Genomic DNA, 18,970 nt, shown 5'->3' with positions numbered 1-18,970 from the left:
GCTGTCTTCCTTTTATACCCGGATGTCTGGGGCGGAGACCGGCATGCAAGTTTCATTCGTCAATTTCATTGGCCTTTTCAAAGTTAGTCAGAAGATGATAGGTTCTCAAGTCAAACCCCTTTCTGTCGACACAACGTCGAGAGACTGACAGAAAGGAAACTACAAATAAGTCCTTCGTACACAAATTCTCATAAAAGCCCCTTTTATTAGTTATATTTCTGATTATGCGAATCGGTCAATCTAATCATTAAGATGTCATTAAGATCGTGACTTGAGTTTGATTAAAATATAGAGAACAAGTATGTGCACTGTAGGTACATAATTTATACTTGTATTGTCTCGTTTGTTGATGTAAATATGTACAAAGGTGATGACTTTTATGCGTTAATTGTTTCTAAACTGTGATTAGGATCTATAAGTAGATACTATTATTATTAATATTTATTTCATTTTGGGGGGGGGTTGTAGGGGCAGTTGTGGCCTAATGGTTAGAGAGTCGGACTCATGACCAGAAGGTTGCCGGTTCGATTCCCAGGGCCGGCGGGTAACAACTGAGGTGCCCTTGAGCAAGGCACCTTACCCCTACTTGCTCCCCGGGCGCTGTAGTGATAGCTGCCCACTGCTCCGGGTGTACGTGTGTTCACTACTCTCTGGATGGGTTAAATGCAGAGGTCACATTTCATTGCCTTGTACATGTGCAATGACAATAAATTGAATCTAAATCTAAAAAAAATCTAATGTTTCTGTTCTCCTGTATCTGAATCCTTTCATTGTTATAATCAAATGGAATCAAATTCTTTTTGCAATTCGGTGACACGGGTGGTAAAGAAATTGAACTACATTGAATTTAAATCAATATACGCCGAACCGTTATTCTCCGAAAGTTTCTCAGAAGTCTTGTTAAATTGATAGTTCACCCAAAATAAAAATTCTGTCATAGTGCCACAAAATTTTGATAGTGCCACAAATTCACCCTCTTGTCATTTCAAACCTCTATGACTTTCTTTTTTCCACAGAGCACAAAAGAAGATATTTTGAAGAATGTTGGTAACTGGCCCCCATTCAATTGCATTGATTTTGTGTCCATACAATAGAAGTGAATGGGAGCCAGTGCTGTTCGGTTACCAACTTTTTTCAAAATATCATCTTTTGTGTTCTTGAAATGAAAAGAGGGGAATTAAATGATTTTGGGGTGAACTATCGCTTTAATGTAGAGAATACTAGATGAACAGTGCAACAACAAAACATAGAAAAAAACATTCCAGACTCAAATATCAGAAAGTACAAACAAAACAAGTTTCCAAAAATGATCCCTTACGGACATGTCATAATACCATCACTATAGAATCCAGCAATCGTTATTCCATTTTATTGCGATGGATGAGAGCTCCGCCGTAATGCAATCAGTCTGGAGGGGACACAAATGAGAACTGTGAGTGATGGAGCTTGTGTAGGCACCTTTAGAAGACTGCAGATCTTTAGAGACCATCATCCACTTATTTACTTTGAGACCCGTGCGTGCGGACGTGTGTGGAATGCTCAATTACAATTCTGAATCAAGTAGTGTCATTTAGTTTCTCTGCAACATATGTTACAGTAAGCTGCTAAATATACAGTGTAGTAGTGTGGTAGGTTTAAGCAGAGCTACTGTTGCTGTGAGCGGGTTCGCCATCGTTATCTTCACATTGCCTGCCTCCTTTTACCGTGTCGATAAGAAGCTGCTGACCTCAGGTGGGGACGTCCTGGCATGTGGCCCTGTCTTAATGAGACAAAATCCAATAGCTAGCTTTGTAATGAGCGAGGGTCAACCTAAGAAAGACCTGCGCTTGTGGGATAATCCATAAAGGGTTTTTGCACAAGGGAGAATTGGAAATTGATTTGTGTCTACAGCAGGCACGGTCCAGGCTTTATCTTTGAAACCTACACACGAAGTCGAACTCCATCGGGAAGCAGGTTGAAAAAATTCACCCATCAGGCTAAGTGGCTATTAGAAATGTTAATTGGAATATGTGGTGTGTTGACAGAGGTCCCAGAAGAAACTTCAAACAGTTATCAGCAAGTCTGCAAGGTTGATAAATGAATGATGGAGATCTGGTTTAATGCAGAGAAATGATAACATATGGCTTGAGGAGAGAGAACGGAGCTAAAATTAACTTGCATCAAGTAAAGCAGCTTTTTAATTTTTAAAAACAGAGCAACTGTGTGTACAGTGTTTGTTCATGCATTTGTGATTGTGCCTTACATTTGCTGTATCTGCTAACTAGAAACAACACAAATACAGATAATTGGGCGGCTATTTTTAGTGTTAAGTAATAAGATGTTTTTGCGTAAGGATTCTTAGGAAACATTAAAAGTGCTATGTTGTATGTTTTAATAAATTCCTGTAAATGCTTTATGACGCTTATTTAAAATTCCAATGCATTTAAGGTGCATTATCATTTTGTATCTTCTGTAGGAATTTAACCCGTGATCTTATGCCCTACCTAATAAAATACAGGAACACATAACCAGATAAATCTTTTTTGTGTGTGTCCCTGTGATTTAATTACATTTAAAAGGGTAAAAAATATCAAAATAAAGTTGCAAATTACTTGCATACACTCTCTTTTCTGAGGACCAATACTGCAATTCTGGTTTTATTTCATCTTGAGAGAATAATTGGAGAATGATTGCAGATGTTTAAAAACGATGGAATTCTCAATAAAACACCATATCAGATAGCTTGGCATAGTCTTACATTAGTCATACTTAATAGTAAATAAAGGAAATGGAACACCATTGTTCTAAATATTAGAATTAATTTGGGGAATCATGTGAGTCAAGTCAAACTCATGAAGTGTCAAGGTGGTGTAACCACCATTTAAGGAGCAATTTTGTTAATAGACCCCTTTTGCGCCGACGTCACACTTACGTCACGGCATTAGCTGGAGGCAAAACCAAGGGAAAAGTGGAGGCGGCCAATACAAACCAGCACAGATTTGGCTACATGAAGAATTTAAAATATCATCTTGTTGTATTGTTTATGTTTAGTGCCACAGTAGACAGTCTCCAATTTGATATTTTAACACATACCTGCTGCCATTGCCAAACAAAAACATGGACGACAGCTGTAGTTAAACACAATAAATTGAGCGGACTTAACAGAAATGATCATCAAAAATGCTCGCGTTTCACTTCATAACATTAAAATGATTAAAAAACTACTGTCTTTTGTTGGTGTGGATTATGATTTGGGTATGTGTCTAAAAATATCTCACGATCAGAAACTGGGGAACAAGGTTATTTTCACGTAGCATTAACTTTTCAATACATGGGGTATGCTAGCTAACTTTGTTAGTTATATAACTAGCAGTTAAAGGTGGGTGTCCGATTTCCGAATTTCGCTTGTTTAGACAAAGTCGGGCCGAGTACCAAAACAACTTCATAGCCAATCAGCAGTAAGGTGTACAGTGCACAGGACGGACATTAGTCGAGCCGAGCACTGATGAAAGCGAAAGAGGGGGGTAGGGGTGTGTCTGTTTTGGTGATCAACAACGGCTAAGAGAAATCGGACACCCCGCCTTTAACTATCGGCCAGAAACTAAACATAAAGGAAACTTTGTCATCTCTTCTTTAGTTGTCACAAGTGCATTAGTATAAAGGGAGAGGGAACAGCGAGAAGGCTCATGTTATGTGTCAGGTTAGTGTTCAAGTAAATGCATTTACTAACGTTTGCCACTGTTAGTACATGCAGGCATCTATAGATGTATACGCTCTCAGTTTATCTTTACTGGTAGGTCACTTAACTGGAGGTAATCCTGTCAGTTCGTACATGGATCCTTTGAGTGAGCGCGTACAGGTCGGCCAGGTTCCTTGCGTTAAAGTTAACTTTTTCAAAAACAATCGCGGTCGTAGACAGTAGACGGTGAGTGACCTTACATGTTAAAATTTAAACAGATTTTTTCTAGTCATTGTCAAAAAGCTAGCAAACAAAACGTGCCACTGACACTAACGGCTGCATGCAAAGGTTAGAAACTCTTTTTAAAAAGTGAGATAATTTGACATTTTTAGGGTGTGTCAGGTATTCTAGGTATGCATGTTAAATGGTATGACCCCAGAAATACACTGATATTTCATAATTATTCTAAAAATGAGTATTAACTTATTACATTATTAACATATGTGTTTAGGTGTCCACGTATGCCTGTCAAATTTGATTTGAAATTGAAATCTAAAATAGTGTAGCCGGTTACACCATTGGACTTCTATAACAAGCATTTCTGTCAGGTGCCATAATAAATAAATTATTTATTTTTATATGTTTACATTACATCTATGTGGATAAAATGTTTAATATTTCGAATTTTTTGCTAGTTACACCATTTGAAATTTTTAGGTACCTTCAGTCTTTACTTTGATAAAACATGGTGCAAATGTTATTTGTAATTACACAAAAGCAACATAAACACAAACACACGAAGTACATTTTAAAATATCTGATACATGCTTTGAAAACCAGTTTTTAAAAGATTTTGAAATTTCTCATCTTGCCAACCCTGTTTTGTCACTGACCCAATCGTTCTTGTATTCCGCATGTCAAGTTAATATCTCGCATACAACGCACACAAAATTAATAGCGTCAAATCCAGCGTTATATCCACCGTTTATATAACATTCATCACCCAAATACAGTGAACAAACAAACACCTGAACTTTGCGAACGTATGCTCTCTCTCTCTCTCTCCTGCACACAAGTGAAAGTGACGTCTGCGCATGCTCCTTCTCCTGCTCTCCTGGCTGCCGCGTGGGCATGCCGCGTGCTTTTCCGGGAGAATTGTCCAATAAGGAACTAAGAAAAATTGTTACGAAACAGTTTTATATGTTCGAAAAAAAACTTTCTGAAACCTGTATGATCGCTGGGGGAGTGTATCGAGCACAGAAATACTACGTAATACGCCCAACTGGTTTTTTGACAAGTTGACCATGTTAAGCATGAGAAGACAGCACGTTTAACATTGTAAAGAAGTCAGAATGCACGACACACCGTTGCACCACCCCTTTAAACCACCATACACCACTGTACAACATACTGTAGGCAGGTTCAACTTTTGATGGGTGATTAGTGTAAATTGTAAGTTTTTCTTAAATACTTTTCAAGGTACTCATTTTGCAGTCAGATTCTGCAAGCTTAAGTTATGTAAACCTTAGAGCTCAACTGGATATCTTCAAAGCCTCTATGCTTTCTTTGTTTGTGATAGCCTCCGGCCTGGATACATTGAGCTCAGTATATATATGTGCTTGAGGGAAGGAAATCTGACAGTGCAGGCCCTGAGGGATAGCTAGCAGCACACTTACTTTCACAAAGTGTTAACAGCTCCTGTCACCAGAAAAAGCCACAAAGATAAAGAAGAAACCCCAAGTGACTCAGAATTTAAGTTCATGCATTTTTTTATGGGAAAACCTGTTGTAGATTGTATTTTGGGAGGTATTGCCACCAGGGGGCGGTAGATACATTAATAAAAATAAGGCAAATACATATATGAAACAAAAAAAACCCCATAAAGGTAACCACATTTTAAAAAGTTTTTAGAATTTTTCCTAGTAGGGCTATTTTAATATTCATATTTAGTATTCAGTGTATATGTCAATATTGTATATCTTTTCTGAAATGGATTAAAAACATGTGTCCTCTAAAATGTTTAATTCATTAAGTCAATAACATAATAGGGATTTTATAAACAACATTATAAAAAATGTTAATATATACAAATTATTTGAGGAGACTTAAGTCTTTTTACATTTTAATTGATGACTTTGATCATTGATTCAAAGGTTTGAAGTGGAGCCTGTTGCAGAATCAATGCTTGGATCTTTTTGATTTTTTTACTTGGGGTTGTCATGAATGACAAAAGAAGAGAGATACAGTGTCACGATTATGTCACATCCTCTAAGTGTCCTATATGGATAACAGGCTGTTTCTACAATAGAGCAGAACACATATTGCCATTTAATACCTGCCTGTATTTACAGCCTTTACATGTGCCTTTTATCAGGTGCAGTTATACAGTATTTTGATTAATTTTGGCACCCACATAAGATCATAAAAAACATTTGAAGCTATTTTTAGAAAGACATTCGAAAGCCGGATAGGTGTGTAAAATAAATATGTTGCAGACAATGGGAAGAAGTATAAAATGTTTACGGAGTAAAGAAACTGTTTATCACTGGTTCTGTTTCACAGTGTTATTGTGAATTTATAGTGAATCTTTGATATATCACCTAGTCCTGATTCAAAGCCGATCTTATCCTGTCATGTGACATCTGATATAATAGGGATATAAAGGGAAGAGAAGCAAAAGGAGAAAAACTGGCTTTAGACAAAAGCATGGGAAACTAAGAGAAAGAAAGGTCAACACAGGGGAGTGGAGGAAAGGAACTGATTAAAAACCATCTGATCAAGACCTGGGGCTGTCTTTCTCTCTTTCTCCTGCAAATGTTGTCTGTATTCTAGACAGCTGAAATATAAAGCATCTAACTTTAACCTTTAACAGCTGATTCGAAACATTACTGGATATAACAACCTAAATATAATCATTCTATCAGCAAACTGATGAATTAATCTGTTGCTAATCCGTTTAAGAAGAGCCTCAGACAGCTTCCCATCCTTCTTAACAGCCAGATTTACTCAATCTACAAAAGCCAGAATAAACAGGGAATAATTCCAATATGAAGCATATGTGTGGATGATAATGATAATATCATCATTCTGGGATTTTGTTAAGAACTGAATTTATGACTGTGAATGTTTACATTGATGAAGTAGTGTGTATGTTTGTCTTAAACATTTTTCTCACATTTAACAAATGAGGTCAAGGTTGAGATTTACAGACCGTTCCATAAAACTGAAGAGATTTGCCCCCCAGAGCATCTGACAGACCAGTACAGTTAATAAAAGCATGGTTGGTGTCAAACTGACATGGATTAAGAATTTGTCACACCTGAAAATAGCCCTGAACGCTATGGATGTGATCCAAAACTACCCATAGCTCCGCCTCATCTTGTTGCTCTGCGTAGGAACACAACAAACATTCAAATCCTGACAGCTCACCTTTGGCTAGGGAACACATTATCCATCTGCCAGGAATAAAAAGCAACTTGGTTAAGGCCAAGACACCTTCAACGTGTCCACATTCCATACACCTGATTCACTGTCTATAGCAAAGACGGATTGGGGTGAATAGCATCATAACTTAACATCTACTTTTTATTTATTTATTTTGGTGCAGAATAAGGTCCTATCTCTCAGATGCAGAGGATTAGTTATAAAGAGCCCATACAGTACATCATATGAATGCTACCACAGAGAAGCAAGGCCATGTTGCTTGTTTTGCAGTCTGTCCGAGCAACTGTGGTTTCTGCACAAGGTGTTTAATGTAGAGGAGGCAGTGAGGGGGATGGAGGAGAAGAGAGCACCAGAGGGTTAATGCTCCACATATGGCCTGCCTGGCAAGCCGGGAGCAGGTTTGCTTATACTTAAAAGAGATGAAAAGAGATGGGGGAGGCTGCAGGAGAGGGAGCGACTGTGCTCGGTTGCTTGCAACACTACAGTATTTCAAAAAAATTGAGTTGCGGTGTAGGGGCTAAGCATTTCTGAAGGTTGGCAGTCAGTGATGAGAAGGTTTCAGAATCGAAAACACATTTAACAGCTGATTTTGATGTTTGCAGAATTTAACAGACAAAGAGCTTTTTCTAAGGAGCCAGAAGTTGCTGTGTTAATGTTGAAAAACTGCAAATCGAAAAATTTCCACAATCAAGCCATTGTTTTCATACCAGGCTAATTATATTTTCAATTGCCTAATTTTACCCCAGCCCCCTTTAACCTTCACACAAACATTGACTTGATTCAATTTAAAAGAAAACATGATTTGGACAATTTATAAGCCAATCTTACAATTGAGGAGCTTTTAAAATGTCTTTGTTGTTTTGGCATGTTCACTATTTTTGAATACACCCAACCTGTGGTCACTAAACCACTAAGCAGTGTGGCCCAAAATTACCTGTAGTAAAACACTCAAATCTCCCTAATCTTATTGTGTCTAAAGTTAGAGTCATTATTTTATAACTTTGACAACTTAGAAAATCAGCAAGCGTAACCGAGGGACCTGCAATGACAATATGTAATGCGTCTTTGGCATGGACCAAACATTAAAGTAAATATTGCCTTTTGCCTTTAATCCAATTTGAAAAATGAACTGAGATGTCAGATTGCTGTGACTTGTGAAGACAAGTGGTGGGGAGGGAGGGAGAGAGAGAGGAGGTCGGTGGTTAGACGCCTGCGCGTTTAGCATTACAGTGGTAGCATGATGCACGTGAAGGATACTGTGTTTTTGTGGAACAACCAGGCATTGTTTAATGTTTACTGACAGTCGAGTTCTTCTTTTTTTAACATGGATACAAAGCTGTGTGCGCTTAAAAGATGCGCTGTTGACTTTGTAACGGGATATGCTATGATGTTAAAACGCAATTCAATGAATTTCAGTTAAGCTTGAGGCCAGAAAAGACAAAAAATTGCGTCAACGGCACACAGTCAACAGGTCTTTGTCTCCTCAGCGCACGCAAGGTGAAGCGCTTTGGAAGTCACTCAAGCATACAGATAAGAGATTTTAAAGGGACTGCTTCACCTGGATCGCTTTGCAGCGTAATATAGGGAAGCACAGTCACGTTCAGTACGCTGTCTATGAAATATAAGTGTTAGTGAAGGCAAACTTAGTTGAAGTGGATTGTCTAGCGCTTGTCGGCGGATTGCCAGCTGCGCGTCATCGTTAGTGTCTGCTCGTACGCTGATATTCAGAGGACGGTATGGTCGGATCTTTCCTCACTGAGAGCAACACGTGAATAAATTGATTTGGGCAATTTAGCCCCATGGTTAACGGGACATAATGTATCGATACGGATCGCCACCCAAGGGTTGGCTTGGTCTTCGCTTGCGACTGAGTAAGTGTCATTTTGTCTTCTGTTGTTACCGGCTGAATTAAACAAACGATGTCAATGTAAAGTGCACATAAGTGTAAACCTGTTATGTGGCTGTGTGGACTACAAGTGTTCTCAATCTTACAATATTAAGAACAGGGCATACCGTAAAATATAATGTGTTTAAGACTAGTTGAAGTAACGCATTCGTTTAAATATAATGGTAGTCTACCTCCTTTAACTTTACTTCAGAAGTGATGTCACAACAATATTGTCTAATCCTATTGCAATTATTTGTAAAATATAGGTTGTCAGATTTGGTAGTGCCATTTTAAGTTTGTGTTAATCTTTGTATTTTAAATTCTCAATGTGTCCATTTATCAAAATTAATGCAGATTTCGCATTTTCTGACGTTTCAGTGATGTAGCTATTAATTAATCTTTTAATTCGTAATTTGGTTGAAAACCAGGCAAGGGTGTTAACAGAAAAGCTTTGGGTTACCGGTAATCTCTTCAGAGTCATTTCATTAGGCCCTTTGGGCACAAGAATGGTATATTAGAATAGGTTTTATACCTGAAACTCTTTGCCAGGATGTGTCACTCCTAATCATGTTGGTCTTCCTTTAGAGGATTGTTTCCTTTTTTGGCGATTTAAATCCAGATTTCCTGGCACTCCTTTCCACATCCCTTGTAATTAGGTTTAGATAGCACTTCGTTGACAGTGGTGTTGAATCGTGTTTACTTCGCTACAGGTGAACATGGAGCTCTGTGCTTTACTTCAGCGCTGCCTATCATAGGAAGTATGATTCATCCTGTATCAACAGTCAACAGCCCTGTATCAACAACTGTAAAATGAGATTACATTTAGTTTGGAAAAAATGTTAGAAAAAATGTTGATATATTGATGCTGTGATAAGTAATAGTTGTGAAAGGTCTGAAGTCAGCAGGGGAGAATGCAGGAGTTTTAATGCATTGAGAACTCAAAACATTACTAAAGTAGAGGCTTAAATGAGAGATTCCTAACATAGCATGTGTCAAACGTCATAAGTATAGACAAGTGTTAATGAAAGTAAAGTACATTAAGGTTGTGGTCAAATTAATGTCATTTCTATTTAAAGGTTGATCCCTTAAGTTTTTTTCTTGATAGGTTTACATCATTTAAAGAACCTTTACTTTTATTTTGCTACGTTACATAAATCCTCCACTAACCTTCTCTTTTCGAAGGAACGTCAAGAATGTGTAACTAGTGTATATATTTATTTTACAAAATAAGTGACCACGATATTCTTTTAAAGAATTATTAAAACTGAAAAAATTTGACATTGTGACTTCACCCAAAAGACATTTCTGTCTGTGAGGTCCAGCCTGATTATTACATCCAAACTTCAGCCTAACAAATGTTGCTTTTACGGCGCTCACAGTTTATCGGTAAAGCTGCTAAGGGGTATTTTACCATAATGTCAAACACAGTCAAATCTTTGAATTTATAATAAGAGTACTACAGACCTGTTTACTTGATTCTAAACAGGACCTGGTGCGAGGAACTATCTGAACTGCTTGAGAACTGTCACTTGGCTGACTAATTTGTCATCTAGCCTCCAAACCAAAGCCCATTACTGGTTTCAGATCGACTGGCCTGTTCACTGTGTGCATGACTATCCTAATGCTAGTGTTTTAAACAAAGATAAACAAAATGTCAGGAGAATCACAGATCAGAGGATTAGTTTAGTTCTTACAATTGACTTTACTTGCTGTCAAACCGCAGTGTTCTTTCATGTGTGGCCAATGTGCTGGTGGTAACATATGCTTTTCATGCTGTGTATCATGAGTTGAAGATAGCATGATCATCAGCCAGATGTGAAGTTATAAACAACATTTGGCTTTTGGTATGAATTGATCAGTTCAGAGGTTGCGAGGGTTATATTACATATAACTTTGAGACAAGGAAAGACAAATAGTTAGTGATAGTTCTTCAAAATATCTTCTTTTGTGTTCTGCAGAAACAAGAAAAGTCATACATGTTTGAAATGTCGAGAGGGTGAGTAAATGATGACAGAATTTGAATTTTGGGTGAACTATCCTTTTAATACACTGTAAAAAAAATTCTACCATTGAAAATAGTTGCAAAAGAAACCAAAGCACCAATGCACAGATTAGAACAGAGTATAGAGTGACAACAATTTTAACCACTCCAGGTTTTTCATTTCACGTTTCCCACTCGCTCCATGCCCCATGTTGATCGAAGCAATCCAGACAAAACTGTGAAACCGCTTGCATACCGCGGTTTGTTACACCATATACGCAGACAAGCTGCGTGATGTAAACAGCTATTTCAGCTCTCTTGAAATGCCACTTGAAATGCCCGAACTGTCATTACTCTCTCACTAGGTGTGTTTATTTTTTTTCATTAAACTCATTATTTAATTAATTTCAAAATAACATATATATTATTTTATTATGAACTTATATAGATATTCAGTGTTATGAATGAACACAATAACACATAAAGTACGCTATACGACGAGTCGGGCAAGTGACACAATCCCTCATTTATTTTCACTTTGATCTATGAACACACAGTTTATCACAGATGAAGCAATTCGTAAATACAGAAGATGTGTTTGTACACAGTCTTACAGAGAGAAATGTTTAGGTGAAGGAGATCAAAAGAGCTTTGTTCTTGTACATGTCCCAGCAAAAGATGAAGCTGACAGAATCTGAGAATTCAGCATATTGGCTTGACTGCCACTGGAAGGCTGCTCATTAAAACTAACCCCTGCACGTCACACTGGTCCAAATCACTACCATATGGCTGGAAAAGGTTGGATCGCAACAGCTAAGACTCTCCCATTCTACTCTCTAATTTGTCAGAGCAAAATTAGAAATTGTTGGGGGCCGGAGGCCACTTGCGAACTCTTGCTCTTCTCTTAATCTTTATCTGAACTCTTTCTCACTTTCTGCATAAAGGCAGGAAATTAACGTTTCTCCGACTTCTGTTACCGTTGTCTGTCCATCTCTGAATGGGGCTTTAGTGTCTGTTTAGTGTTTATTGCTCTATATGATACAGTAGCATTGATATGTACAGAGTTTGTGGGATGGAGGTAGGTGGACATCTGAAAAGGGAGCTTTGTGTCTCTTGCCATTCTGAAAAGTAACAGGTCCAAGTCTCCCTCTCATCCCAGCATGCACTTCACATGTGCATGAATGCATTGCTTGTCTGTCGTGCTGTGTGGGTCAAGCCCCCTCCTTTCTCCCCTTCGCATACTGGCTCAGAAAGTCCAAAGCTCTCTGTCTGGAAACTTTAGTGAAACCAGTATTCTAGGAACTGTTCTCCACGAGAGAACTCACTCAAGTTTTGATACATGCTAAAGTATTGAAAACGTGAAGAGAAGTAATGGTTTTAATGGTTTGATTCAGGTTGGGAAGAACCTCATCTCGCTGTTTTGTGTTGTGAAGTGAAATGTAAACACATCGTTAAAATTAACGGTTGCCTACGGATTGTAAGTCACGATGTTCTATTGGCGACGACATGGATCTTATGAACTGGAAACTTTGCCATGTGCACAGAGTGAGCTGGGGGTGGAGAAGTACACCTGGACCTCCCTCATGGACATTACCCAGAAGTCCTGTGGTAAGAGATTTTAACTGACACTGGTTAATAGTGTGATGTACTACTGTGTGCTTTATCAAAGTCTCTCCCCCAAGCGGACATGCTTTAAAAGTTGTTGGTGAAGTTACTGAAGTTGTATAGAATTCAAAATTAAATGCGGGGATAATTATGCCATATTTTCATGTTTCTTTTGCAGCAAATCAAATTTTGATTGAATCAATGATTGATACAATATCAGATCGCGGTGTTGCAAAGGGATAGAGTTTAGACCTTACCCTTTGAATCTGGTGGAACAAAAGGGCTGATTTTTTGGCTTTGTGTGGAGAACCACATGTTTGGTTAGCAGTAATTGGTTTCAGAGAACACTGTGACACCAAAGTGGAGAGGCACAGAGAGAGTGAGTTTTGGCTTGTCCGTATTATCCTTTGATCTGTGAATTTTTATTTTTGGGTGAACTGTCCCTTTTAAGGTCCAGTGTATGAAATTTAGTGACATCTAGAGGTTGCGAATTGCAACCAACGGCTCACTCCCCTCTCCCTTTCAAAGCACTACGGTGGCTGTTACAAGGCTAACATGTTGTCACGTTTTCGTTTCTTTGAAGATAACATATTTACGAAACGCTTTTCTTTTACACTTTGATTCTCTTAACCATTTTCACATATTTCTATTTACACACAAAAGTACCCTCTGCGTACCAAGATAATCTCGGTCAAACCTAGAGGTTTAGCCATATCAAAGAACTATCTGTTACCAGACATGCAGCTGGTAATGTTTTGACATTCTCAGACCTTGCAAATCATGTATCGGCATCCACGGTATTAGCTCGGTGTTCTTTCAGTGCAGTCATAGGAAACGAGTATTATATCAAATATGTCCACGCTAGCCAATGAATCAGTGGATGTGCTAAATATTCGGCTTCTCAGGAACTTCTGTAAACGACGGGATAAACAGAGGGGCATGAAAAACAGACCCTGGCATTCTGCACATTCCTACATAGAGGATTTCTTTGGTGGTGCCCTGTGCCTCTCTGACTAAAGAAGGAGAAATGGAATAGTTTTTATTATGAGATGGAGGCGAGTATGAAGATGGGATGTCTGCAGTGTTGAGAACAATATCTACAGTCTGTTTTGGGCTGTGCTGTTTTGTTAACAAAAGAGTAAAGAAAAGTAGGATGTTACCACCTTTTGTTTTTTGGACGTCATCATGACGTCACAGTACTCCAAAGTATATCACAAAATACTATGCAAACAATATGAAACATCGATATGGTCATCATCATTTTTTTCTTTCAGCTCCATTTTATATGGACCAAGATTTTTTTTAAGTAGTTAGTTTGGAAACGTGTTTCCAGACAGGTTCAGAAAGCCAAATGTATGCACAGTTGAAAATTGTTTCAATAAAGTACACGCTATATAGCAAATTGATAGTATTGCCATCAAATATCATTCATTGTACAATGGTATACTATTAAGTCACTTTTTGTGAGCGTAATTCGTAATATTCGTAATAGTTTTAACTTCGTTCGTTAAATGTTTGTAAACAGCAATGGATTCAGTTTTCCCAGTTTTAGTATGACAGCGTTGCTAAAAAAAGAGAATCTAAGGAAAGTTATTCACATGCACTTTTCTTATAAAACCTAGGGCAGGTAAGAGGAATTTCACTGTCCTTACTGAAAGGAAAATCAGCCAACCTTCCAGCAAACTTGTAATGTCTGGAAATCTCAGATTTCCGCCAACTTTTTCCCTCTCTGTCTGTTATACTCTGCCTTTTCTTTTCCTATGAATTTCATTTAAGTCTTTCCCTTTCATAGCATTTAATACGAGTACAGTGAACAACAGTTTCCTCATCTGTCATCTGGTACCCTGGTAGGTAGTGGAGAACAGGGATAACTTTGGTTGTGCTTAGCCTATTTATTCATGTTTAAAACATATTTTGAAAAATTGTGACGCTAAAACGAAATATTGACATTGCAATGGATATGTAGATGTGTAAGAATGAAGTCACAGCCAATATTCTAAATAATGCATCAGTTGAATTGTGATTTATTTATTTAAATTTAAAGTGTTGAAATAGTCCCGGCTCACCTCTGGTTGTTTTCTGCTTTCTCTCGTGTTGATACTGTGACTGAAGAAAGAGATGCCAAGGCTAATATAATTTGAAAGGTTGATGGGCTTGATTTGTAGATGTTAACCGTAGATGTTTATTATGTTTGTCTCAGTCATCTGTTTTCTCACTCACCGTTCCTTTCTCCTGTTCATTTTGTTTCTTGGATTTTGATTGAGTCTCTGTCTCACTTTCGTTCTCCCACAGCTGCCTCATTTCTTGTCCTCCCTGTATTCCTGTTATGTCTTTTGGCCCATGCCCAAGGACAAATCCCCCACAGGCTCATTGTATTTGCAAGAGTCCCTTCATACTGTATAGTGCCCCTTGTAAAAATGTCTTCATTCATTCAGTCATTCATTCATTTCCTTCAAGTACTTCTGATTATTTGATACTTCCAGCATATGGTTGACCTCTAACCTCTGTTTGTGTTTCATTTCAGGTGAGAAGCCTGCGCAGGAGGAGAAAACTGGGATCTTGTGTCAACATCCCAATTGCCCGGAACGCCGGCTCGCTTCCAAGGTGAGCCGTTAAAATGTGTCACATGGTGTGGGGAAACCCTTCAGGGGTGACACAAACTGGTACTCTTAGTAAATAATCTCATCTTGGTGTTTCACTGTTATATGTAAAAATGTCAAGTATGCCTGTTGCATTCATCACATGGAATATTCCAACACAATAATCATTTGTCAATGTGTGTGCTTGGGGAATGGACAGGCAAAACAACATTTTGTTTGTCTTTGAGCTGTTGAATTTGCTGGAACGAAAGGACGGATGTGGTGTCATAGTCACCATTCCGACAGCTTTCTCTCGGGAATCTAGGGACAAAGTTATGGAAACAAAAAAAAGCTCCAAAGAACTGTACAGTATGAGCCTATGAACTGTATTTCTTACCCACACATCCCTTTTTCTCCGTCTGTCTGTAAAAATATAATACGTACTGCTTAGTGTGATGCTTTTTTGATTCTTTTTTTATTGTCATGGGTCCATTGCCAAAGTGGTTTGACTTAAAAGCCAGTGTATTCCTGCCAGTATCCCTCATTTTTTTCATCACCAGGCCATTTTTCCCTCACTCACTGGCAAGCATGATGCCTATTCATGAGCAACACTTTCCAGTTTCACTTATTTTAACGGGTACTCCGTTTCCATCCTTCATTAGAATGCCACCACATTAATATATAAAAAAATACCATGTTACAAATCAGGTACAGAAAGTGCTAAAAAAGTTGATGGTTTATGTGGCATCAAATTTTCATAAATATTTTAAATGTAAAAATTTGAGGTTGTCGATTTAGCCTCACACAAGTGCCAGTACGGTGTATCACATCCCACTTCAGGCACTGGATAGAGATATACTCTTAATAATAATAAATGATCCAGATAAAGTTTGTATTTATCTGCCATATGTGATTCATTATATGACATCACTCTGATGGTTGATTGTCTTTTAGCATCCTACGTTTCTAGTGAGCACAACTTTACCAGTGTCCTCTGAGCTTTTAAAAAGATCTCTGGATAAACACTTCTGTTTCTGTTCCTTTGTGATCGAATCCAGACTTAACTTAATGTACCCGGTGCTTTCATGTCAGACAGTCACGCACTTATGTATATCGCTACCCATAAAATATGGAAAGAAGAGCTGTGGGAATTATATTTATTTGAAAATGTTTCTTCTGAAAAAGCGAGGGAAATATTTTAAAGTATACTTTTGTGTGTTTATGTTTTGAGGTCTTTGTGGTTCCTGCACTTTAGGGCTGTGTTTTGGTTAGATTTCTTCTTCCTTTGCCCGGCAAGGGGTCGGGGGGTGACCAAACACACTGATATCATGAGGATAGTTTGTGTTCAACATTTTGTATACTGCTTTTTGGAATACTTGATTTTGATTGGTCAGTTACTGCATTCTGTGGTCACACTTTCGTGTAATGACTGCTAACTGTATGTTTGGATGTTATGGCAGGCAAAATTCTGTGCAATGGTTTCACATCACTTTTTGACATAAAAAATAATTTGAACACAAAAAAAATATTTCATATCCAGTTTTCGGGAACTAGTCATATACTGAGTGGGATAATTTACAGTCAGATGGTCATTATCACAAAATAAACACTTTCAGAGTATAAAAGTTTGAGATAATGCTTGGGTGACTGTACATTATTTACGTTCATCCTGCAAGCTTACAGGTTTGCTTTCAGTGTTTACATTTGTAAATTGGTATGTTAATTTATTTATACAAAAAAAACTATATTAAGTACAGAGTAATTCTACCTGACAGCAACTGTAATATTTTAACACTGAGTAAGTGCGTTGGTCTATGTATATGTGTGTGTGTGTATATATATAAATTCACAATTTATGTGTGGTTCGTGTATGTGCATGCATGTGCATGCTTATGTTCCTGTGCACGTGTAAATGTGTTACAAAAAATTGTGAAATAGACCATGTATATCACTCCCACATTTGCAGACTAAACACTGACTGTACTATAATAAACACAGACATTAATAGTTGACAATCATTTTTGTTTAAAAGATTAATACACTGCTTACAAAGACATTACTCACTAAGCTGGAGTCCTATAGTAGGGAAGTATTATAGTTTGGCAGTAATAGCGCCGGACGCTTTCTTCATGAAAACACCAAAGTGTCACAGTGTCAGACCTTTGTCAATACCTTGGTTTCAAAGGCTTGAGTTTGTTTAGAAAAGAAGATTCATTCAGGCATCATAGTTGATCATAGAAATGCTTTTTCAGTTTGTTGCACTGGGTAGAAAATGCAAAAATCAGGTTTGCGTACTGTCAGATGTTAATATGATTGAGAGGATTATTTCAGCATAGGTTTATAATGTAAAGCACAGCATCTCTGTGCTCTGTCTCTTGTCACCGTCCTCTCCTGTACAGTATAGTGTGAGGACAATCTGATCTAATCTCAGGAGACACACATGACACTCAGTGTGCTGTCTGAAATATTTCAAGGCCAAAATAATTGAAAAAATATTTGTAAAATAATTCATATGGTAAATTATCCCCATGAAATGCTTTATAGTGTTAGGCGTCATTACCTCAGCTTGCCACCAGATGGGGCAACAATCGTCAGAGACCTTAGATTTCTATTTTCTGGGAGAGTTCTATTTTTTTGTAAAGGTAGCCTAGGATTCAACGTGTTTTCTAACACTTAAATTTAAGCAATTAAAATTAAACATAAATATCTAAATATTGCTGCTGGAATGAGAACGTTTGACAAGTCTTGGAGGTCATTTTCATCATTTCCTTATTTTTTCTTCCCTTATATTTGTTTATTTTTCCTTTTTTCTTCCAGCAATGCTTTTGTGGCTGACAAACACTGGTGACATTCTGTGCAAGTTATGATTAAGTGAACAAGTACTGTGATATCAATAAAAGCTGGCGTTTTCTCCAGTGACAAGCAGCTGCCGCTTTTAGTCATGATGGCATTTATACTGATAACGTACATAACACATATTTCGGATTAAACGCTGCAATGTGAAGAGACCAGCCCACATCACTCTTTTCTTTTCCTGATGTAACAAAGTCAACTCGAAGATCTCTAATTCTCTCTTTTTGCTCCCTCTTGCCAAATAGCGACCCGTTCTGCCAAATACAGCTCTCTGCTCTCATTCACTCCTTTAAAGGATACCTGTGATGTCACCAGGCAGGAATTAAGACTCTGCAGATGAACAAATAGTTCACAATGCATGACCCCTGGGGTGTAATATTACAATTAATTTCTGCTCTGCATCAGGTATCCAAACCCTCCTTTGCCTGAAGCATGCACACGTGTAACAACAGGCTAAAAGTAACAACAAATGTCTAGAGGTTGTCATCCATTTCCTTTTGAATAGTACAGAATATGATACTATTTATGATTACACTTATCTCCAACAGAACTGTAATGCAATTTTTTGTTTTCTTTAATAAATATTGGTTTCTATGGTGGTTTGCAAAAATATTGTCAATGTGACTATTAGCAGATGGCAATATTATATTTGTGCTTATTCCAAATCTGAAGTGTGTAATTTTTGCGCCGCTATAGCATCACTAAACAGATATGCAGAAAGATTAAACGGATTTCATCAGACAGTCATGTCCAAACAAACAGTTCTGTCTCAAACTCGCACTATTGGTTAAGACAATTCTGCTTTTTCGGGCCAAACAAATGTAACAATTGTGCCACAGAATCACAGTGTTTACACTGTTTAGTGAAATAAATGACGTACTTGCAGTTGTCTCTGTATTTAAAACTGGGACTTTTTCAGCTTTAATCCAGGACATTTATCAAATGTTGAATTGCTTTTCGTC

General features: G+C 37.7%; 1 protein-coding gene across 2 annotated transcripts in view; it reads left to right on the top strand.

The window, feature by feature from the left end:
- The first annotated feature begins 8,793 nt into the window (after positions 1-8,793).
- Positions 8,794-18,970, top strand: part of plekhg5a (pleckstrin homology domain containing, family G (with RhoGef domain) member 5a) — a 36,321-nt gene continuing 26,144 nt past the window's right edge. The window contains exons 1-2 of one of the 2 annotated variants that reach the window (XM_057362156.1): positions 8,794-8,973; positions 15,101-15,180. In XM_057362156.1, coding sequence (XP_057218139.1) covers positions 8,919-8,973; positions 15,101-15,180 — 135 coding nt within the window. In that variant the 5' untranslated portion in view covers positions 8,794-8,918. Of the gene's footprint in view, positions 8,974-12,273; positions 12,580-15,100; positions 15,181-18,970 lie in introns of those variants that run through there. The other variant, XM_057362155.1, reaches the window with a different exon arrangement.

The sequence above is a fragment of the Triplophysa rosa genome, linkage group LG20, assembly GCF_024868665.1.
Source record: "Triplophysa rosa linkage group LG20, Trosa_1v2, whole genome shotgun sequence".
In the NCBI taxonomy this organism is placed as follows: Eukaryota; Metazoa; Chordata; class Actinopteri; order Cypriniformes; family Nemacheilidae; genus Triplophysa; species Triplophysa rosa.
The sequence above is the reverse complement of the archived record's forward strand: the minus strand, read 5'-3'. Positions and strand labels throughout refer to the sequence as shown.